At 43.0% G+C, this 24,076-nt stretch overlaps 2 protein-coding genes across 15 annotated transcripts in view; both read left to right on the forward strand.

Annotated features, from left to right (window-relative positions):
* The window catches only part of LOC1273160 (fasciclin-2), a 172,115-nt gene extending 169,049 nt beyond the window's left edge, over positions 1-3,066 (forward strand). For all 13 annotated transcript variants that reach the window (XM_061647140.1, XM_061647135.1, XM_061647141.1 and 10 more), the window contains one exon: positions 423-3,066. In XM_061647140.1, coding sequence (XP_061503124.1) covers positions 423-561 — 139 coding nt within the window. In that variant the 3' untranslated portion in view covers positions 562-3,066. The remainder of the gene's footprint in view (positions 1-422) is intronic.
* Positions 3,067-16,451: 13,385 nt separating this feature from the next.
* On the forward strand, positions 16,452-22,581 carry LOC5667710 (uncharacterized). 2 transcript variants are annotated; one of them, XM_061645859.1, is made up of 8 exons: positions 16,452-17,548; positions 20,206-20,435; positions 20,493-20,638; positions 20,698-20,788; positions 21,142-21,327; positions 21,390-21,551; positions 21,620-21,871; positions 22,028-22,581. In XM_061645859.1, exons 1-8 carry the CDS (start codon positions 17,491-17,493, stop codon positions 22,301-22,303), a joined length of 1,401 nt encoding a protein of 466 aa, XP_061501843.1. In that variant the 5' UTR covers positions 16,452-17,490; the 3' UTR covers positions 22,304-22,581. The 2 variants fall into 2 exon arrangements, with proteins under 2 accessions (XP_061501843.1, XP_061501842.1); XM_061645858.1 differs by lacking the exons at positions 20,493-20,638; positions 20,698-20,788; positions 21,142-21,327; ... (1 more) ...; positions 21,620-21,871; positions 22,028-22,581 and having other exon boundaries at positions 16,452-17,526; positions 17,586-20,348.
* The last annotated feature ends 1,495 nt before the right edge of the window (positions 22,582-24,076 follow it).

Raw genomic sequence — 24,076 nt, forward strand, 5'->3', positions numbered from 1 at the left:
CGTTGCATTCCGACGGAAAAAGAAGCATTAGTTTTAATTTTTGAATTCATTCCACAAAACACTTTGCACAAACTTTACTAAAAACTAACCAGATACGCTCTGTATAACATAATACACTTACAGCCAATATCATTAGCGGTAAAGTGTTTCATCAATCCATTTGATTGGTTTTGTAGCTGCATGTTGCTGTATGATTTTAACACTTTATTTAAAATAGCACTTTTTGGTAGTTTATTTGAATGTTTCTAACGCTTCTCCTTATTCGCTTCATCTGTCCATATACTCTCTCCTGCCACTACTAATACAATCAAGCTCTTTCGAACGTGTTCCATTAACCCTTCTTCTACATTGTTTCTTCCCATTGTGTTTGTGTTTTGTTTCACTTTGCAACCCGTCATCAAACCAACAAAAAAAATCTACAGGGAAGACGAAAAGCAACCCCTCAACACACCACAACAGCCCGCCGCATCACCGCTGAAGGTAAACTCTTCCGTCGAGTATGATGGGCGCGTCGTACACTCGCGGAGCGGTGAAATTATTGGCAAAAATTCGGCCGTGTAATTCTGCGGATGCGGACCCCGTTTTGTTCTCTTTTGTGGAACCCAACAGCAACTACTACAGCTATTACTATTACTCCGCGTCCCGTGTCCTCCTCGCAACGACACGATCCCATGCGCGATGGGCGGTGTACCGCCATCATCATAACCGGCCAGGTCGTAGTCAGCCAGGAGCCAGGTAGAGGGGGTAGAAAGAGGACAATTAACTATTGCTCTCGTTAGATCATAGCTATTGCTATACATCGCTTGCAGGATGAAGCGTGGGAGTTGGATGAAAAAGAAGGACATAAAATTAAAAAATTACAAACCATCCGTGCCACGATTAGGTCCGTTTTGTGGGGAGTAAAAAGGGATGTAGCTACGTATATACATTTACAGTACCGCAACAGGACCGATGCATGATGACGCATGTGCCGTGTATGCGAATGTAAACAAACTCACAGCCAGAGTGGCCATCCCAATCGGCCCATTGAGGTGGTAAGAGAGAGAGCATGCGTAAACCAAAACTAATTCATTTAGGCCTCGTTGTAAGACCATAAACCCGCATAAACTGAACTGAAAGCCGCGTGCGTAAGTGTAAGCGAAAAGATTGCAAACAAATTAAGCTATATTTGGGTAAGAAGTAAGCAAATGCAAAACAGGATAATGTAAAACCAAACCCAAACCCTATTAAAGGCAAAGGTACAGGAGTTCGAAAGGAAAGGAAATGAGTACATACACACACACCATGAAAGTATTGAAAGCGAGACATTTTGTGTAAAAAAAAATTAATGCTACTAAAGTGTGCGTGCAAAACACTGATACACAGAATTTAAATACAGCTCTAGAATATTTAGTGTCAGCCGTAAACGCCCTCCCTCACCTATCTCCCATTCGCCCTCTTCCCTCTGTATTAAGCCATAAGGACTAAGGAGCATAAAATCAGCATTCGTAGGTTCGTAAGTTTCGTAAGCACTGTTCAACTACTGCGGCTTTACGTCTCTTTGCGTATCGTCTGTGTCACTCATATTGTGTGCTGCAGCCAACATACAAAACAAAAATGCGAAAAGAGATTCTGTTTTTTTTTTCTGTTGCCGTTTGCAGTTTTGTGCCTCTAATTTCTCCACGTTCTCAGTTTATTCGAATTACTTACTCGCTATACCCGTTCGTGATGTGATAATGTATAGTCGTGGTGGTAGGCTAAAAAAGGTATGAGAAGTATGCGTAGAAACACAGGAACAAGCAGAGGAGAGGGAGAGCCTTCGTCAAGCGTAGGACAAAACAAAAACCCAAAATGCTAAAATAATTAGACTTAAACAGTGTGTAAGGTTCATATAACGTACAACAGAAACAGCATTAATAGCACGTGCTCGATGTTGTTTGCGCCATCTGTTTGTTTGTATTGTTTTTTCTATTCGTTTGTGATTAGAGGAACACACACACACACATACTTACACGATGCATTATTGCTCTTTATTGAGATATGGTGCCTCAATCTGAATGCTCACAGTGAAAATTCTTCCTTTTTTCGAAACCTAGCGACAATGTGTGCTTTTACACTGTAATCGTACTTAGAGCTAAACTGATTTGCTGCTACTTTTATGTACAATCATGCGAATAGAACGTCCACCTGTGCTCACCTGAGCAGTGAGCGTCCTATCAAGCGCAAACAATGAACAAATCAAAGATAGTTATTTAAGACGGAAAAGGCACGCTCTAGCAGTGATGGTGAGAGAATGCAACCAATACAAGGTGCGTATAGTTAGTATTTCATGCTCATTTCTGTTCACCGTAACGCGATCGACCCTATATAATAACCTTAACCTCGTCCCAACGTGTACCACCAGCAAAACTGCAACCGAAACAATCCAAACCTGACAACAACACAAAAAAACAGTCGCCAAATCTTACAGTATAGAGATTATCTTTTTCCTAAATAAAACAATACGACTTGTAGTGATGGATACCAGCAGAGACGATTTTGCGCGATTTTCTTTACAAAAGAGATTTCATGTTCACGCGGTTCGTTTCGGGGACGTTAGGTGTCTCAAGGAAAAAGGAAACATGTACAATTGCTGTCTATTTTCTGTAAAGTGCTACACAAAATATAGCAATTAGGAGCTCGTGCTTTTTCCGTAACGGTTTTTGTATAGTAACTTATGTGCTTTCTTAGCGACACTTAATAATCTACACACCACTCTCCCCCATATCTCCTCGCGACCGTGCGCAATCTGTGCTTTTCACAACGTAAACGTAACGCAAAGAGCGTGTTACGCCAGTTTCTTTCCGTTAGTCACCGAGGTGCTGTATCCCGGTAGGTTTGCTTCATTCTGTTCGAGTACGAGTTTTTAGTTTTTAAGTGCGTTAATGCGCACGGGCAGCAAAGGTAAACTTACGTTCTATTTACGAAGTAATGCAATGCAACCATTTATATGAGTACTATTAATTATGTATATTCGGTAACTGTGTAATGGACGGCAAGCGAAGGTAACAAAAATAAAGCAAAACAAATACATTTTTTTTACTCAAACTTTGTTTGAGCTTGCTCAGTGAATGTTAAAGTAGTGTGCTACAAGAATGATGACCGCTTATTAGTTCGGGGAGTGTAAATTGCTCTTCTGTTTGTATATATTATTTCGTCTCTTTACGTGTTTTCGCTTTGCGTGTTTGGTGTGAATGAGCACTAATTACCTTCAACTAGTTTACAAAACTAAAAACTAGAAAACAACTACCTGATCCGGGCTGATTAAAGTTTATATGGTCCCGCGGGTTTTACTGCTGTGTTGTGCCTTATCTCTTACCATTACCATTTGACATATAAAACGGTGGAAACCCACAACCCACCTTTCGAATGAAGGCTTTTGCTGAAACTGATTTTTGCGTTTCATGCTCCTTCACCACGGCGACCGCGGTTCGTGACCTCGACGGATATCGTAAACGCAGAAGGCACTCCATAAGTCATGCAAGAATAAGGCGAATTTTCCCTCCGTGCTAAAACGATTATCGGATTTTCCTTTCCAAATGACCCCAAGTAGTTCCTCAAGGTTCGTGTATTTTGGCGTGTATTTCAACTTCAAGTATATCGCTTGAAGCAGTGGTAGTATGTGTGATTGTTTCTGTGTCTACCAGCAGTAGCAAAACTTCAAGTAGCTTTCAAGTTTTCCGATTCCGTACTCAACTCGGGCAGAAGTGCTCCTTCCCCCCCCCCCCCCCCCCCTCCCGCATATCGACCAAACGCGCGAAAAACACTCGACTGATTCTGCTTGCGCTCGCCGTTGTGTTACTGTGCGAGCAGCAGGGATAATAAACTAACTTACCGCAAATGGGTACTGGGAATAGTGCAAGAATTCGCCGTTTGGAATGTAGAATTGGGCAACTTTCCAGAGGAGGATGAAGTTGAACGTACCTTCGGGAGAGAGAGAGAGAGATGCTCACAGCAAATGTTTGAAAACCATCTTTCGTTCACTGTTCGCCAAAGTCTTGGGGTTTGTCTCACGGGGCAACAGTGCAGCTTCCTTGCAGAGATCTCCTAAAACCCAAACCCCAACCAAGCGGTACAGAGGAATAATAGTAATGAGGATTACAAATTGAATTCCAACACATCCTTGCAGACGACCTCAGAAAGCAAAACGTCTGCGTTTGTACTGAAGGTTCTGTCCGGCCATTGCTTGCCGATGGTACTTCAAGCTGAGCTTTTGGAACGAACGGCAAAGGTGTTCGCAACGATTGCTAACGTTTCATTCCCTTGCAGAGCAGAGCACGGAAGGTAATAAACGACCAAACCATCCTTTTATGAATCCAATGAGCAAAAATCTCGATGTGTGGAGAATTTCATCCCAGCAAACCCAGCAAACCATTGCCCTCCGATGGGAGTTTCACATTAGAAAACGATCGCACTCAAAGGAAGGAAATGTTTCTAACAGCAAGAAGGAGCAGAAAGGTGCAAATTAAATTGGGAACACATTCTCCAACGGATTTCTTTACGACGGGCCACAGACACAGACAGGCAGACGGACACACGCAGAGAAGAGCGCACACTACACATACAGGAATATGTGGCCGTAAAACCCCCGGGAGCTAAACAGAAACCCACAAACCGTTTTCCGGGATGGTTCTTTTTATCCTTGTGTGGTTTTTCAACCCGGAACACAGGGAGCTAAGGTTGCTCTTCCTTAAAATGCTTTCGAGCCTGATGAGCTCTCAAGAGCAGTCGCCACCGCGTGACCATCTCATTCTCACATGGACATGGAACAGTGCCCATTTCCCAGCGATGGTTGCGTTCTGTTGTTTTTCCTTCGATTCATCCCACTTTAAATAGTGAACGGCAATTTAAATGAGTGGAATAAAACACACACACACACACACACACACACACACTTGGAATGGCAAAACGATTGTGAGAATGTAGTAGCTTGCCTATACAACGCAGCCTCAGGGGGGAAATGGAAATGTGTGGCTTTTGTCGGTGAAGTTTCATGAAAGGAACAGCCAACTATCAGCCGTTGGTTTGGTTAACGGACATAATTAAGGAAAAAGGATGCTGCTACCTGCTGTAACCCACTTGACCAACCGGGGAGTTGAACACTTGGTTGCTGCTAGAACCTCAGGCTGAATGTTATACCTTTAAATGGTAGGGAATGTAAAGTTTTATTTCCATCCTGAAAGAATCCACTTGATTACGACCCTCTGATAACGACAACTGTGCCTGCCACTTGATGCGCTGTAGTATTTCAACTAAATGGGTTTATAGTTTTATCCTTCATACATCATTCTGGGAAGTGTTTTATTCCAGCCCAGCCCGGAAGGCAAATCATCCGGATAGGAGTTTCTGCTGAACTGATTTCCTTCCTAAACGAGCTACCTTCGTTTCCAGTTCAATGCCAATAATGCCCAAGCTAAGGCAAATAGGATCGGATTGTTCTGCTAGGAGCTTGGATCTGAATCATAATGCATGTTCACTATCATAAACAACCTCGTCTGTTTGATTCCGTACTTGTTTTACGTGGGCATCATAGGTAGTAGGAGAAACACTTAAGTAAATGATGTACTTCTTATCTGAATGGCAGAAACCACGCTGTTCTCCATCGGTTTAAGAGATCGGTTTCTAGAGTTTCCAAGTAAAAGTGATGATGGCAGTGATCGTACACCAGCGTTCTCTTTTTCCTTTCTCGAACGTTGCAACTTAGGAATGATAAACGCAATGTTAAATCCAATCAATTCGCTTCTAGAAACGGGCTCCTTCTCACCGATTTTGTTTATTGATTTGTCATGCTCTCTCTCACACATGGGATGATCGTTCCCATCACACACTCTTTTCATACGAGAGGAAAGATAACGAACGCATTGTGTATCCTTCCTCTCACTCCTTCCTCTATTTTGGGGGCTGTGGCCAATCAAAACGCTACTAAATCGGGCTAAAATTCGTAAGTATCGTAACAAGAGATCATCAATATCAGAAGGATGTTGTATCGTTCCTTCTAATCGATCCTGTCCATCTATTTGTCATGCTCTCTATCTCTCTCTCGCATGGGATGATCGATAGCTTATACTCTCTCATTAGCCTTTATCACACGCTCTTATCATACGAGAGGAAAGGACATATCAAGATGGGCGGAGTGTGTATCCTTCCTCTCACTGCTTCCGTTCCATCTTTGAGGGATGCTGCGAACAATCAAAAAGCTCTCAAAGCGGACTAAATCTCAAAGAATCGTAATAGGAGATCATCCAAATAGGGAGAAAGTTCTATCGATCCTTGTATTCGATCCTATTTATCCATTGCTACGTGCTGGGAAAATACTGCGGCGAAGAGTTGTGTACAAATAATTCTACCTGCAAAACCAATATTTTACCTTCATGATATGTTTGAAGCCGGTTGTTAAGTCGTGCGAGTTGATGGCTGTACTGCGGAATCACCCGCATCTCATACTATTGATACTCAAAATACCTAAATAACATCGCCTAACTCTGCTTCTTTTAAAATTGTTGCAAAGTAACCTCATCGTACAACTGTGCATCCTGTTGAGTTTTTATTATCAATCCTGATTGCAAATTAATGGCCGGTTTCCGTGACCATAAAGCATCGTCCGCAAGCAGCAACGCTGGCACTTTACCCAGTCCCATCGATGATCGATCGTTTCCTTAGTGATGCTTCTTCCCTCCCCTTTCACTTTCCCATCCATCCTTCCACCACCGTAGCAAGCTGTGTGTTGGCAATAAAACACTGCACCCACGAGATAGCTATTTATCTTCGTGCGCTATAAACCGCCAGCCAGCTTACAAAGTGGCCACGAGTGGGTACGGTGGTGCCATCGCGACCGATGGAACTTCCCACACACTCGTTGGCCTTGGCAGATTTTCTACCCTCGATAAGAGTGCGCACTGCTCACTGGTGTGTCTATCTTCGCACATATCCTTGAGATTGTTCGCTCATTCGCTCGCCTCGCTCGGAGCCAATCACCGCGAAGGTCATCATCATTATCATCATCCTCGTCGTCGCCGTCAGACGCAGGAAGACCATCATAAAAATTTGAATATGTAATAGCACGCTCATGAGCAAACGGTGACACAGGTTTTGCGTTCCTTTCCGGGCGAAAGATTCCGGTAAAAAAAGGTAACTGGGGAGTAATCATTAAACGATATTTCTAGCTAATCTACAACGGTTAATAATATCGAATGGATCGAAGGATTGTACAATCCTTAACGGATGATACAATCATGCTGTGGGAAAAGTTCAGAAGGAAACAAACACGCTGGATTTCTGCTGGAATCGCAATCGATGTTGTTAACGTTTGTTTGATGGTAAAATATGGCGCAATTTGTAGGCAATTTTTATGACAAACTGCACCCACGTGATGCGTTTTTGGAGTGTACTTTTCGTTAGGTATCATTCTCAGCAATTTATGAAGCACAAAACAACACAGTTTTGGTTCAATTTCATCTAAAGCACAATCAACTATGTTACATAGCTCACGGTATGTCATCCTTTATGTCATGATGGAATAATTCAAAATACTCCGTTTTATTAATAAAAAAAAACACTCGAACAACATAACCGTTGCACCATCCGATTGTAATGAAGATTAATTATTGCGAATCACAAAACGCAACCCAGCTGCAGCGACTGTTTCATCGAATTATGTCTGGTGCACTCGACTACGGTTTCTAATGTAGAAACATTTCAATAACATTTTCGTTCCATTTTTGTCTGTGTTTTTTCATCCAAACAACATCACCACATTCAACCTGTACCTATACGGAATTTCATTTTCAATTCATTTATGCCGCTGTAAATTCCACTCGTGTCAAACGACGAGGGGAGTCAGCTTTTTTGTTGGGAATTCACATTCTAAACGCAACCACCGTCCCGTGCCCGGCCGCATAGCGCAGTAACAGCATTCCTGCGTGTTTTGTCCTGTTATCGTTCGATGTGTTGTGGGATGCATTTTTTTCTGTTCAACCAAATTCCCTCCAGCAGTCAACCGGTAAATGCAATGATATTTGTATCACCGGTGCATGTTTTGCGTTGTTTCGGTTGGCTGGTGTGTGTGTTTTTTGTGTATGTCCTTGGCAGTTCAATTCGCGACAGCACGTGATGGTAACACACTAGCCAATCGTTTGCGACTGTCACCATCGCAACGCACACAAGCACACAGTGTTGCGAAAGGTGCACACAACTGGCATCAGGAACAGCAACAAGAATGCGTCCTTCAATTGATGGTTTGCAAAGCACGGCCGGCGGCTCAATTATAGGATATGATAGGAACTAATGTTGGCTTCCGGCATGCGCTGTTTGTATGTATTGCGTACTTACGGAAAAGGATGCGAATGGTTCACGAGCTCGAGCTCACCACAACCTTCGATTCAGAGATGCACACAAAACATGTACAAAAAAACAACAACAAATCGTGAAAACAACCCGTTTGAATGAATTCACCGGCAACTGTTTCTGCGAGGCAGCAGGGAGCAGGATACTTGGCAGGTTGGTGGTGTACGCCGTTGTAACTGGAATGAATTGCTTCGGCTGGAAGCTGTCAGGAATCTAGCCGTACCAATCTATCCAACGTTCAATCCCATCCCGACGCACACCACCACCGGGGATCGTCGCTTCTGCTGGCACGCCGAAGTGCTGATGCTGCCGAGACTAATGACAAATGACGACAAGGGGGGGGGGGGGGGAGTGGAGTGGAAAAAAGGAAAAGAGAGCGAAAAAGATGAAACTTAGGGGCCGGCTTTTGGGGTGCCATTTTGGGGTGCCAACCAGTGGAGCGGGGGTTGAGTATATTGATGTTTTGCGCAACAATAATGCTCACAAGTACCCAGAGCATTTCCGAACAGGCGAAGTGATCGTTTTACATTTTTGGGGTTGGTTGGATCGTTTTACATCGGTAAATTGATGGAAGTTGGCTAGATTGTACGGTTTCGGTTCGTCGCTTGCAATTCGTAGGGTGCAGGAATTATCCGTTTTTGAGCAAATTTTTGAATATTTGTATATTTTTTTAACTGTAATATTTGAACTACAAATTCACACCAAGCGACGGTAAGTTGCCCATAAAAAAAATCTGATCCCAACTAGTGATGGGTAAATTCAACAAAAATCCGTAGGTGCAAAACTCCGACCTCGGAGCCGTTCGGAGCCGTCCGGAGCCGTCCGGAGCCGCTAGTCGGCAGCCGGAGCCGTCCGGAGCCGTCGGAGCAGTCGGAGCCGTCGGAGCCGTCCGGAGCCGCTAGTCGGCAGCCGGAGCCGTCCGGAGCCGTCGGAGCCGTTGGAGCCGTTGGAGCCGTCCGGAGCCGTCGGAGCCGTCGGAGTAGTTGTAATAGTCGGAAGCATTCTGAAGCGCATTAATTTCCCGATATTAGTGATAATTTTATTGTAAAAAACAGCTTACGAGTAAAAAAAGAGTCTTCTTCATTTATTGATATGAAGTTTTTTTGTGTGTTTTTTTTTTCAAAAATATAGCCAAAAATAATTGTTTGCTCCGTATATATATAGGAAAAAAAATGAATCGGAGCCGTCCGGAGACGTCCGGTGCCGCTAGTCGGCAGCCGGAGCCGCTAGTCGGCAGCCGGAGCCGCTAGTCGGCAGCCGGAGCCGTCCGGAGCCGTCGGAGCCGTCGGAGCCGTCCGGAGCCGTCCGGAGCCGCTAGTCCATCGCTGATATCGGGAAATTAAAGCGCTTCAGAAGACTTCCGACTATTACAACGACTCCGACGGCTCGAACTGGCTCCGTCGGCTTCGACGGCCCCGACGGCCCCAACGTCTCCAACCGGTTCCGATGGTACCAACGACTACGACGGCTCCTTCGGTTCCAACGACTACGACGGTTCCGGACGGCTCCGACGGCTCCGGACGGCTCCGGACGGCTCCGGACGGCTCCGACGGCTCCGGGCGGAATCGACGATTTGAATTTTTCGGAATCGGAGCCGGAGTAGCAATGCTCGGAAGCGATTCCGAGCCGTGGGTGCGATTCCGGTTACCCATCACTAATCCCAACCCGTACATAATCTGACAAACGTTCACAAATCGTCACCCGGTACAAATTTGGTCCTAATTTACCGTATTAAGGGTTTATCCATAATTTCCATAATGCAGTATTAAAGTGTGTCTATAAGATTAGCAACGACGCAAAGAACGACCTTTTGTCATCAGAACCAATCGATCATCGCTCCCGGGTGACAGCATAAAACATCTTCCTTATATAGAAAACTCCATTCGGTGTTGTGTGTGTGTCCTTTTTTTGAAATGTAAAATGAAAAACCAAATTCATTCCATCTAACACACCACAACGAACCGAGTGATGGCTTTCATCCCTGCGAATGCTTCACCCCCCGATCGAGATCCGCTTTTCTCGTCGTCTGTCAAAATGTCACGTACCCCCCCCCCCCCCCTCTCCGAAAGATAGTTAAAAGCAAACGGACGAAAGCGAAAAACCCACCAGAATCCTTACACTTAATTATAGTATTGGACACATATATTCTAATACGAATGGCAGCGAGCAGCGAGGCGTACGAACACGAACACACGCCAGACGCCGATCAATCATCGGCCTTTGCTCGATTCGGGCCGTCGTCCTGCAGCAAGGAGAATAAAATTAAAACGTTCGTTTCTCACTGCAAACGTGTGAATTGTGTGCGTTTGGCTCTCTTGGGAAGGCGGATTAGCATCCAATGGCAGCAGCAGCTTCACCCTGGGTATATTAACCTGGGTGATGTTGATCGATCGCCGGTCACCGATGGTGGTGCGAAAATTTAGCATTACCGTACACCGGTGGGATCATGTGAAAATCCCGGAAGCAACAACTGAAGACCAAAAAAAAAAAAGGGATATCCTAAAGAGGATCCTTTCACTAATCGGACACACAACACACAGGCAAAAAAAGTAGGCAAACAATAACCGCCTCCCAAAGTGAAACATCGAACTGGCGGGAACGCGACGCGACCAATCGTTTGATCTTGCCCCAACAACACGCTCGGGCGCCACAAGCTAAATGGGGAGGAAGCAATAAAAACAAAGCAAATTTTGTTGAACACATCCCCACTGTTTTTACTCTCGGTTCACGGTTCGACACCCAACGCGCCGAGCATCGAGCCCCCTGTGGTGGGTGTTACGTTTGAAATGTCCCTTCCTGCTCCTTGCTGCTTTACTGCGCTGCGTTCATGATTCTCCATTTTATTTTTTTTAAGCTTTTTCCTCCCTTTTTTCTGTGTGTGGTGTGTGTGTCACACAGCGCATCAATTCTGCTCGACCGGATTCGCGCCAGACCGGATCGAGAAGACTGGTCACAACCCACACACACACACATGGGCGCATCATACCCTCAAGGGAGCGATGTGCGCTGTCACTTGCATATTTGGATCTATTCATTTGTGCTAAATTTATGGCTTTTATGTGAAATCAACTGCATCATTTTTGTTGCACACAGCAACCGCCACCACCCATCCACCATTTGCATCACTCGATACCTCCCACGATTCCGGTTGGTTTGCTCGTTTTTTTTTTTTTTTTGTAAGCCGGTTGTGGTATGTTCCATTTAAATAGCCATTGGAAGGGAGAAAAATGGATCCAAAAAAAAAAATAAATCTCCGTACTCTGTCACAGTCCCGTATGCAACATTGCGAAGGATGACAGCAAACCGGTGAAGGTTAATTTCACCGGACGTACACATTTCAGGGTGCAGTGTGTGTGATCGGCAGGAGGCGGCAGGAGGGAAAAAGGTCAAAAAGAATTCATCCTCTCTCATAGTGACATTCTCCACAATTCCACCAGCTCACATATCCTTGCTTTGGAGAGTTTTTTTTGCACAGCGTCAGGGTCACCGTGTCGTGGGCCATCGGGCTCAAATCAACACGACATGCAGATTAAAAGAGAAGTCTGTATGTATGTGTGAGGGAAACGACTCAGCAAAAGGATTACTACCAGATCGGTGCAAGGCCAGAGCCTTCTTTCCAATTCCAACTCTTTACACTGCGACTCCAAAGGTCAATGCTGTTGTGTAGTACAGTGGTTTCATAAATTCGTTCCGAAAAGGATACCGCCAGAGAAAGGATAGAGTGTCTTTTTTCTCCGCTTTTTTTCCTCCTAGACCTTGGTTTGCTTGGTTGCTAACCATCCGAGTATGCTTCGCTCGACGTAATAAAACATTCAATTTAAAAACGAAGAGCGTTGCTTTGGGCAGAATGTAATAAAGCTGATCCGTGTGCTCGTCGTGACAACATTAATAAACCGTGTAGATGGTAGTATGGTGGCTTTTTCGCACATCACACAGACTGGGCAAATAATCTCATACTTTCTGCCACACAGGAGAACGTCGAGTAGAACCGTTGTCCACCGTATTCATTCGGTCGGACGCATTTCGCCATTCTGGATGTGGTGTTTAATCTCGAAAAAACGAGCAAAAAAGTTCGTGTGACGTGTCAACCAGCTGGCAAGGGCATGGCGATGTGCAGGCAGGCAGAGGCCGGCCAGACGACAATGTGCGGTGGTAATGAACGAATTTAAATTCTAAGTAATCTTTTCCCTAATTTCTTTCACCTCCGGGTGGGACTGGTCGGACGCGTTGTTGGACAAACTTTTACACTGATTAGTGCGTGCTCGTGCCAGCAAAGGGTGTCGGACATGCCCGCATGAATGTTAACTCCACTCACTGCACACAAGTCTAGTGGTGGCATGTTGCTACATGTTAGTGGTGGGATTAGAGAAGAAAAGTCAAGCACGATAGGGCGATGGATTGCAATTGGATTTAATGCTCTGTAGCGCTGTAAGTCTCGGGCTATGAGTTTGAGCCAACGGGTAGATGGGCTTCCGACGCTTACCCGTTTGGGTGTTTAAGCCAGTCAGCAGCGTGTGTCGAGATGAAGTGTGTAAGGAGCTTTGTGGCTAAAACCACACGATGGCATTGCTCCGGAAGCTCAACTTTTGCATTGCGGCGCATTTATATTACGCTACGATGCCTTAGTTGAAGTTTTTGTGGTTTATTTGTGTTTCGTTTCATATGGCAGTCTCTATTTATATTATTTTTGCACGGTTTTTGTTCAGCATCAGTCTTCTGCAAAGACTGTAAATGTTCGAATTATTCTTTGAGCTGATTCACTACAATCTCAACAGCATACTGTTTGCGTCTCTTCACGTCTATATTCACGTCTACATTACGTCTCTTCACGTCTCTGTTATGCCTTTGGACGTTAATTATCTTTTGAGAAACAATTCAAGTTATGTATGGCTCGATGCCTCTAGTGATGCCTAACAGTACGTTATTTGAGAAGATTGGAGTTATAGGAAGCCTTCAAAACACTCGGCAATACGTTGATGTAAAATTCTAGTGCTTCTCATAAATGCCAGTTACAAATTATTGTTCCTTCTCTACTCCTGCCAATAAAGGCAACATTCCGATGAAAAATATAGTAGGCTTCGTTCAGCCCACTCTACACAACATCAGCTAGCAGGTTGAGATAGCATATCACAAATGCCATCTAGCTTCCTTTTTTTGCATAACAGTTTGCCAAACAGATGCAACTGGTTGGTTTGAGTTGCATTTGCCTACCCATTTCTAACGTTTCTATCCACTCCAAAAAGTCAATCTGCTCAATCGAGCCGTCCCACACGTCTTCAACCTTATTGCCTTACTGCTGCTATCTAATACGTTATTCTGCGAACAAACACAAATTGACCGATTGGTAGTCCCGTGTTTTGTGCGGACAATGGTTTCCTCCGTACAGCGAAAGTCCAATCCCGTATCATCTCTACTCCTCGCAACAAATGGGCCAAGAACAATGGATGAAATGTGACAGCCATGGATTGACATGGATAATCGTTGACCATGCTGTCCATCCGTCGACTGGAACGTCCGTTTCCTACGAATCGCCAGCGCATATCAAGTTGCTACGGAGATGGCATAGCAGCACATACATTGCTGCCACATTACACCGACTCACATTGGCCGTTGCTGTCTGCGCCTGCCTGCCTGGGCAGATGAGCATTGGCATGGAACTCCCCCGTCTATCGGGGAACTATTTTAAGCGATTCATCGTAACAAACGATCAATTCAATGTATTTGCATCGCCTGGCATAGGATGGGGGGGGATTTTTTCCTGTTTCTTTCGGATAAATCATCCCAAGTGGTGTCCGATTTTGGGGGGCGAACAAGTAAAAACAGAAAGCAAAACCCATTTCCCTCTCCAACCGAAGTGTGCATCAAGGGCAAAGTGGATCCATCACTACCGATCAGTGCAGATGTGTTCGTTCGATTATCGTTATTGGCGTTCCCTTGTTGGAAGGATACACGCGCAACCCGCGCACAGCAGCATGGGAAAAGAAAACTGATAACTTAATTTCTCACTGGAAGCTGCTGAGGGGGAAACAGCAGCAACAGTGAGGTCGAAGCGAAAGAGCAACAACAACAAAAAAAAACGGCACTCTAATTGACATTCCCATCACTCGGACGGCCCAATAACGGCTTCCCGAACCGGGTACGTGCTTTGGGGCGAACATTCTTTCGAAGGTCCTTCGCGTGCCGTGCCTTGGTCTGTGAGAGCCCGGGAAACGGGATGGATACTACTGCTACCGAGCGTACAATCGGACGGAGCACGCTGAATCGCTTCTTGATACTATGTTTCCGCGAGAACGCTATCCCGCCGTGTCGCTGGAACCGAATCTGTTTCCGAATGGTCTTGCTGAGGCATCCCACGCGATGGCACAGCTTGAAAGTCGGACAAGACACAGGACACAGGACGATTGTGACAGCTACGACACGCGCAGACACCGATTGTATGAGAACTGTGTCAAAGATAGAGCAAACTATTGGATAGACATGGTGGTGGCGTAGGCAGGTTGTTGATTGGCAGTTCCGGTGGAAGTTGATTCAACGATCGATTCGGACATCCGTTGATGTACGAGGATGAGTCCCATGTGGTAGAGGAAGGAAGAGTATTTTTTGTGTGTTAAGTAATAATGAAAGTAGTTATGTCGGAAGAAAAATGAGCTGTCGAGTTAGATAGCATAAGGAACTTAGATTAGAAGCAGTAACAGGCCAAGATAGGGCAATAATTTGAAGCATTTAACACATTATTTTCGTAACAAAACACTAGAATATACATGTCTTAAAGTAAGATTAAAGATGTCCGTATTACCTTCAACTTTCCACTCCGCTTACCCAGCTGTCGGGGCCAACAAAGTCGATTAATACACTTCAGTGCAAGCTATTAGCTTCCCTCATTTTTTGTCTGTTCGCTCCTCACTGCATACCTAAGCAGTGGGCCGGCCACCTATCCACAGCACGCGTGCGAGATGTCTTAATTGGTACGCCGCAACACTGGGCAACCGTTCCAGGGACACGTACTACACTACACTTCCACCCGAGCCACCACCATTAACACCAGGAGAGGAGCGCGCGCGCGCGCCTCTCACTGGAAGATAAATATATACATTTCTCACTAATCGAAACATCCCCCACACTTCCGTCGTCCTTGCGTCCTTGGGGGAACGGCGGTAATGGAACGGCGGATGGACACCAACCGGCCCTTCCAACTTCCACAAGCCCACAGGCAGACATACAGCGCGAGAGAACGATGATTCATCGAAAACAATCGCGTTCGAAGAGGTTATATCCGGCGTGTTGTATAGCACGTTTACAAATGTCGAGTCAGCATGTTGTGTGTGGCACGGTACGCGTCACACGTGCTACTTAACTACACACCGCGTGCTTTACCGTGGTGGCTGCCCTACCAAATCGCTGACTCGCGATGGAATCTATTTTTCCCCGGTGTTATACGGTGTTTTCTTTTAGCGCCAATGTTTTCCTTTCGGAAGATAAATGAGACATTAGTGGCAGCGGTGTGCGCACGATGTGTGTGTGTGTGTGCACGGTCAATCAGAAAGTCAGCTCCAGCCGGTGTGCTACCGTGCTATTGGAACTAACACTACAGAACAGAAAAAAGGTACCATTTGTAGCGTACAGGGGAATGCCTTTCACCGATACTTACTTTCACTATCGTATCGTCGGGCACTATGGTTCTCCCTGACGAGGCTGGAAACGCGGAAACATAAACACCGAAGAAAGAACGGAATGTTTGCTTCTTTCCCTTTTCACCGACGTGCCGTTTCAAGTATCGGATAATTAGGCTCGTAAGTGGTTCTTGTCTTGTCACCCCGCCACTTTACTACTGGAAGCAACCGTTTGTGCGCGCGGTAAGGTATCGAAATCAATGTAGCCATGCTTTTCGGCTCTTCTATGACGTGAAAGGTCAATGTCATGTTTGGGTATAATGGTGTCTGCACTGTGCCGCGCAGAAGAGATAAACATTGTTCGATATTTTGTGTGTAAAAGTGAAGCATTTGCGGAAGATTCTTTTGATAATGTTCCAACAAGAAGTGTTGTAGGATGCCTGGCTCCAGCCAGAGTGAAGAAATGACGGACGACAGTACAGGGTTTCCCACGATTTATTGGTTGGTTCTCATCAATTTTTGGTGGGTTCCCATATTTTTTTGGTGCGTTCCCATGATTTTTTGGTCGTTTCCCAGAATTTTTTGGTCCAATTGTATTGATATCCAATCAGAAAATACCAATAAATTATGGGAACGAACCAAAAATTTATGGGATACGACCAAAAAACCGTGGGAACACACCAAAAAATCATGGGAACTGACCAATAAATCGTGGGAAACCCTGTAAGAAATAGACAGCCAAAGTGATTAAAGTACCAAAAAAAAGTATAGAAAATCATCAAGCAATACATACAGATGAGCAACGCAAGAAGGGAATGATAAAACTAAATAAATAACAATATGACCAAAGAGCGTAAATTGTAAATTCCAATAGGAATTAGAGACCTTTCCTACCTTTACCATTAGAAACGTGATGCAATTATGTATCGTCTCGCCAACCCAACCATCCACAAATCAAGTTCATCAGTACAAAGCCACCTCTTGTAGCAATGGTTTAAAAGTGCACCGCACGATGCAGTTGAAGCAGCGGTGCAAGTGGATTTGTGACAACGGAGACGACATCCACAGCGTGCACAGCGTGCGGGCAGCGAAAAGCTCATATTACATCCTTCAGCGGCCAACCCGCGGCTAACACCGCAAACGGAAGGCACACACTTAAAAATATTTCCCGACCTCGGTTAAAAAAACTGCCGAAATCCGTCGGCTCTTTCGATTCTTGCTGATATGTCAGTTGAAAAAACCCAGTAGCCGAAAATCAGTACCATTTAAAACTGAAATATCAGTTAAATAAATATTTTAACCGAAACTCGGCAACACAACATGCCGAGCACATACGGTAACACAGCTGTCACCGAGCTTATCTGTCAAAATAACCGAGATATCGGTTTGATACGTTTCAACCATCTTGGTAGCCGTGACTCGGTTTTCGGTCTGTCATTCGCCATTGTGTTTACAGCGTGCTAGTGAAACGAAACAATTTTGGAGTGGTTTTGTGATTTGAAGTGCGATAAAAGCGAAAATGGATGAGATTCTGAACATTCTGCAGGAAGAAGATGTAAGAATATACGAAGTGTTCCGTAAGTATCTTTGAATCACAAATGATTTTCATTTTAGCTGCCGGTACCTGGTCTAATTTGCTTCTTCTGTGGGGAAAAAGTGTTTGGCTATGTAGAAGAACTTCAGCATCATACTAATGCACATATTCGGCAAAAGCACTTTGATCCGGATCGTGTGTTTTATGATTGTATGGTACCAAAATGTCGATCGACATATAACCATTTCAAATCATTAAAAAGGCACATATTGCAACAACACCCACGTTCGCCCAAAACACCCGGTGCTAAAAGAGCTATCGGAGAAAGGCTCAATGAGATCCCAGACGAACCCGTAACAAAAAAATCAAACCACATTGATATGGAAACTGATTTTGACACCAATTCATTTCCGGCAACTGAAGAAAATTTTGCATTTTTTGAAGAAACAATCACTTTGGAACAAATTAAAAAAAGCGTCGCTCTGGGTATTTGCAGATTGACGGCAGATGTTTCGCTTCCTCAAACCAAAATTTCGCAAATGATAAAACTTTGCGAACACCTAGTAAAAATGCTTGGTGTTTACTTCGAAGAAAAAACAAAGTCATTTTTAACGGAACGTAAAACTGATTTAGCTGCTCCAGAAACTATAAACTTTTTAAACAAGTTCCACGTAGAAGATTTGTTTTCGGAAGTATCAACGCGTTCAAAACAAACACAGTTTTTAAACAATTTGGCAGTTAGTATTCCAAGACCAGTAGAAAAATTGCTTCAAACACGAGAAGATATTCGGCATATTGATGGTATACCAACAAAAGTAATAGTTAACGAAACCTTCATGTATATACCCATCACTGAGACCTTGAAGCTAATTTTCAGAAATCCCCAAAACAGAGAATTAATGACAGATAATTTGCCGCCATACCCAACCCTCAAAGAATACTCTAGTTTCCGATCAGGAGAAACATACCAAAACAGTGAATATTTTAAAAAATTCCCCGACGCCATACGAATAAACCTTTATCAAGACGACGTGGAACTCGGAAATGCATTGAGCTCTAGAGCAGGTATTAACAAAGTATCGGTGTTCGATTTTAAAATAGAAAATTTTCCAAACAGGTGGAATAGTTCTCCGAAAACAATATTTCCACTGATCTATTGCACTTCTATAGACTCCAAAAAGCATGGCTTTAACAAGATCTTGGAACCTCTAATTCATGACCTCCGAAAACTGGAACACGGAGTAGACGTTTTCTACGGAACAGAAAAATATACTATTCGAGCAGTGGTAACGATGTTCTGCGGTGATACACTGGCTGTACATGAGGTTTTCGGACTAATGGGACCCATGGCAAAGTTCTTTTGCAGACTTTGCACTATACCAAGACCAGCATTTCACCAGAATCCGTTCCAAAATTTTCCCATGCGTACGACAGAGTGGTATGAATTCAACTTGGAGAAAGTTAATTCAGGAGCTATGAAGCCTTCAGATTGTGGATTGAAACGTGGTAATTGCATATTAAATGAGCTACAATACTATCACATTACACAAAATTTTGCTTTGGATACTATGCATGACATAGCGGAAGGATTGGTGCCAATAACTATACAGCTAGTACTAGGTCACTATCACAAAATTAAGTCGTTGGGTTTCAGTGCATCATTCATCAATGATCGTATACATTTATTTGCCTATGGATACATCGACAAAAAGAATAGACCATCGGCGAACTTTACTGATGAAATGCTATCTAAACCCAGTAGTTACAAACTCAAACAGACTGCATCACAAAACCTGCTACTACTACGTTCTTTTCCTTTTTTGTTTGCTGACAAAGTTCCCGCTAATTGCGAGTATATGCGTATGATCGGTCATTTGTTGAATATAACTCGTATTTTGATGTCTACAATAATATCTGACCATATGTTAGTATCATTAGAAGAACTTATTCGGTTGTATGAGGAGTCATTTTACAAAAAATTTCAACGAAGACTTAACAAAAATCACCACCTAGACCATTACATCCAGTGTATTAAAAAGAGCGGAAATATGAAACAGTATAATTGTTTAGTGTTCGAGCAAAAGAACAAACCAAACAAAAATCAATCATCAACTTGCAGAAATTTTAAAAATATTTGCAAAAGCTTAGCACAACGACAATGCTTTACAATGGCCATAGATATGCTAGATAATCCGTTTACTGATAATATTACATATTACGGAGGAAACTTAGTTAAGCGAGAACATTGTAACAGTGTTTGCTTCATAGATTTGTGTGTTCCACATGTTTTTGTACCCAACAAAGCAACAGTAAATGGGATCGACTTCAGAAAAAACTTGCTAGTGTGCATAAAAAACCACGAAAATGAATATTATCCGTCGTATGGTATTATTGTCGAGATAGTGGTTATGAACAGTGCTATGTTTTTGCTGATTAAATTATGCAAAACTATCGGATATAATGATTGTCTAGAAGCGTACGAAGTTGCAGTAGGACCAACTGAAACATTTGTTTCGTTTGAAGAAATCCATTCGCATACTACCTTTGCCTTCTGGTCACCATTTGGAAGTGATAAAAAATATGTCTCCCGAAGGAACTATTGCCAGGATTATTGACAAGCGTAATATTATATTACATACTTAATAGGTTAGATTGGAAAATAGGAAAGATAGGTTGTAACTGATTAAACATTTCTTACAGTAAAAGAAGAAATAACGGACTTGGACACCTTCTTATCCCTGGACAACAATGATTTCACTAGACTACAGTTAACGACAAAAATGATAAAAATAATTCAAAAATATCAAAAACAGTATGGAGTTACAATTGACATTACAACGACTCCCAATGAATTTATGGAAGAAACGCAGAGAAATGAAGTACCAACCAGAAGCTTGAGTTCAACTTTAAAGATGCACAATTTTGACAAGGTGAGTATTATTGCTACGGCGTGATGTACATACAAAGAAGTAACTTTTTTTTTAAAGGAAATTGACGTTAGCCTACTCCTTCTGAAAAGTGATGAAGGTAAACAAATCCATGAAACATTGACAGAAGGAATTAAACCCGACGAGGTCACCAACAAAAAAATAAATCGAATAATTTGCGATTGGCTAGCGGACAATTACGGCGTGTAAGTATTGTAAAAAATAAGGAAAATGTGATTTGATCTACTACTTTCATATATTTCAGGCGTCCACAAACGGAAAAAAAAGTAATGCTTGCAAAATCATTAATTAAAACTTATCCCATTCTGGCCTCGAACGTTTCAGATGTACCCTATGTAAGTAAATTATTTTTTTATTATTTAATACCACCATTACACATGGTGATGCTGTCGTTAACTGTGTATATGTTTTAGACCGTAACACTTTTGTTTTGAATTTCGTGCTGTCTGTTCTGAATGCTGCTAGGATGTATTCGCAATCACTTCGATTGAATTATGTACAATATAACTGTGTAAATCCAAACATATCTGCTGGTGATTAGAACATACTAACAGCTTAATCACAGTATGTCTCACGAGATTCGAACGCAATGCAAATCATGTGTCAATTCACTGGAAAATATTTGGACAAACAGAACACTTAAAAACAGAACAACACGAATTTTAATCAAATTTCGAATATTTTACAGGCAGCGTGGTTTCATAAAGGTGGACGAGGAGCAGGACGGCATGCTGGTTCTATTCATTATAGAATGGAAACCCTTGCAAAAAGATCCTGTAGTCGAGTGTTCTACCGATCAAGACACGATGAAGCGACTCCATCTTCTTCAAAAATAATAACGAACGACGAATGTGGAGAAAATATTGATGATTTGGTAGCATCACATATGAAGTTTCTTATACTTGGATATAAAATTGATGTTAACCTTTTTCACAGGTGTACGAGTTAGAAACTATTGTTCCCTTGGAAAATTCAATGGAAAACATAAAATATTTATGGAAACAAACACTGGCTTACCGGCACGAAAAGCGTGCCAGAGGGATTTTTTCCCAATTTATGACCGACTGTTCTGCGGCTTCAGCCTTCGGAGGAGAATTGGTATGTCGATTATCTTCTATCTCGATGGAAGTAGGGATACATTTGTAGCTCAATTCTTCATTTTTCAGATATCTTTAGAATTCGAATTGATGAATCCTACTGCTGCTAAATTCGAAGACATGTGGAATGTAATCCAACAGAAAATATTGGAAAAATTTCGAATAGATTACAGGTACATAAAAAATGACCTGATTCAGTCACTATGTCTGGTACGAGAAAAAAATACTATAAGAGGAGCCAAGCGAACCCGCGAAGAAGACTATAAAGAGAATGATGCGCGTACATTAAATCCACTTCACGGAATAATCGATTGGATTGATGTAAGTTACGAGGATTCAACAAGAGTTTCTATTACAGCTAACAATTGCAATTGTTGCAATTCTAATAATCACATTAACCTCATATTTTTCCCACAGACCTCGTGCTTAGAGACGATGTTTAATCCTCTATTTTTATGTTTCTTCTTCTTTTTTTAGTTCGAGACTTCATTTCCGACACCTGATGTCCCGCGCATTATAATTGTTGCCAAAATGTTTGAACTCGGCGAATGCTACGTGGTGTGGAAAAACAGTACGATTCATGTAGGAAACAATTTGATTCGTGCATTCATCGTTCTTTGTCAAGCCTTTACAGTTTTCAATGTAAAATGCTATGCGGCTGACAAACTTTTCTTTTCATTTTTTCATGCTTCATGCTTCAAACTTGGAGCACTCAGTACAACTAGTAATAAGTTTTTAAACCAGCTGTTTTAAAATCAAGTTTATAAAAGAATTTATTTACATTCTCCTTATTTAAAAAGCGCACCTGCTTTTGAATAGCCAGGTGAAAAGCAAAATTCTAGTGATTAGAATAATAATATGAATTCATCTGATATAATCAATATAAGATTTTACTATGAAATATTAGAACTTTCATCGGAAATAATTAACCCCCTTCAAAAAGGTATAATAGCGTTTTTTTCTTATTGAAAATTCAATCAAATTATTTAAACAATTTTTTATGCAAATAAAAAAGGACTGGCATTCCAAAATGATTGTTTTTATTTTTTGCCGAAATCTCAGTTAACCACAAACGAAAATCTCGGTTAAACGTAAACGTCAAAACAAACCGAAATTTCGGCAACCGAAATTTAACCGAAATATTTGCCGAGATGTCAGTTGTGCGGATCTCGGCAAAAATTAACCGAGATTCGGCAAAAATTTTTAAGAGTGCAAGAAAAGCAATTTTTACCAGGCAACCACACCAGAGATACAATGGACACACAACTCCGCACAGTAAAGACAAAGGGCTGATGCTCAACAAGCACGGTCCTTCAAAGTCTAGCCACACACTCGCTACTCCAAAGTGAAGTCACAGGGTCGGGGAGTGCGTGTGTGAGATGGAAGCTGCGGAAAGAGACTCAGTTTAGTAGAATGTGTCATTGGAGAGGTCCTGAGGAAAAGCAGGCAAAAATGGCTGCAAGCCGGAAGCGTAAGTTGCATTATTGTGGGTTCTGTTCCCCCCTGTCAAAATGAATCCCCAAACGTTGGACACACACACACTCCTACACCACCCATATGCCGGAAGGAGGGACTTCCTATTATGGTTCCGGGTGGCCCTCGGGTATTGGCACTCGCCGGGTGAGTTTTGAATTTTACAACGCGTTTTTTTTTACACCGAAACCATTTCCTCAATAGCGCCATGGGCTTGGAATGCGGGAAGTAAGGGGGCACGCTTTTGTCTGGCGCATGAAATAATTTGAAACAATAAAAATAGTCTCACTTGCCGGATGTTGTATCACCCATCCGGGATGGTAATGCAGAAGGGTGCCAGCGCCGATTTTCGGTGTAAATTCCAAGCAATCGGTAACCCTTCCACGAAGCTCTTGCTCCAAAAACTTTGCTTTATTTTTTTGTGGCCTTGGTAGAACAATAAATCTGACAGTGCCGCCCGCCTCGGTCGGCAAGGATACCAAACCGTCGAAGTAGGCTGGTAGAGGAAAGTGACAAGCAACGAAACGAGTACGGCCGATGCGCTGTGCTTGCATGCCGGTCACGTAGCCACTCTTTCTTTTTTTCAGAGTGTTTCAACTTTAAAGCGATCGGAAGGGAACGATGGGATTCCTTTTTAGCCATTTTTGCACAACAATAAAACCGTGTGGGTCCATTGAATTCTCATTTTTCATTCACCAACGCTGCGAGCGGCACCAGTGTTTTCATCTCTGTTCTTTCTGTACCCAGCCTGCCTGCCACCCAGCCTGAAGGCCAACGCGAGGAGAGTTTCGGAGTGCGAAATGGGGAGAAGTGTATTATCGGAAGTGAAGCTTCACCCGGAAGGAAATGTTCTATAAAATCGATGCCGCTCGTGCGGTTTGGTCAGACTGTCTGCACCGTTGCCGAACGTGCAACTTACACCCGGCGATCTGCTATTGTTACACTTGCCACCTACTACTACTACAGCTTCATCCCCCCAACCAAAACAAAAGGTGAGTGTTGAACTGGGACGGAAAACTTCTTCCGATCCTTTTTTGGCGAGCTCATGTAAGT

The sequence above is a fragment of the Anopheles gambiae genome, chromosome 2 (genome assembly GCF_943734735.2).
Source record: "Anopheles gambiae chromosome 2, idAnoGambNW_F1_1, whole genome shotgun sequence".
Classification (NCBI taxonomy): domain Eukaryota; kingdom Metazoa; phylum Arthropoda; class Insecta; order Diptera; family Culicidae; genus Anopheles; species Anopheles gambiae.

Coding starts and splice junctions, on each gene's coding strand:
- LOC5667710 (XM_061645858.1), top strand. CDS start 17,491: ATGGATGAGATTCTGAACATTCTGCAGGAAGAAGAT. Junction 17,527..17,585: donor ACATTCTGCAGGAAGAAGAT/GTAAGAATATAC, acceptor TTTTCATTTTAG/CTGCCGGTACCTGGTCTAAT.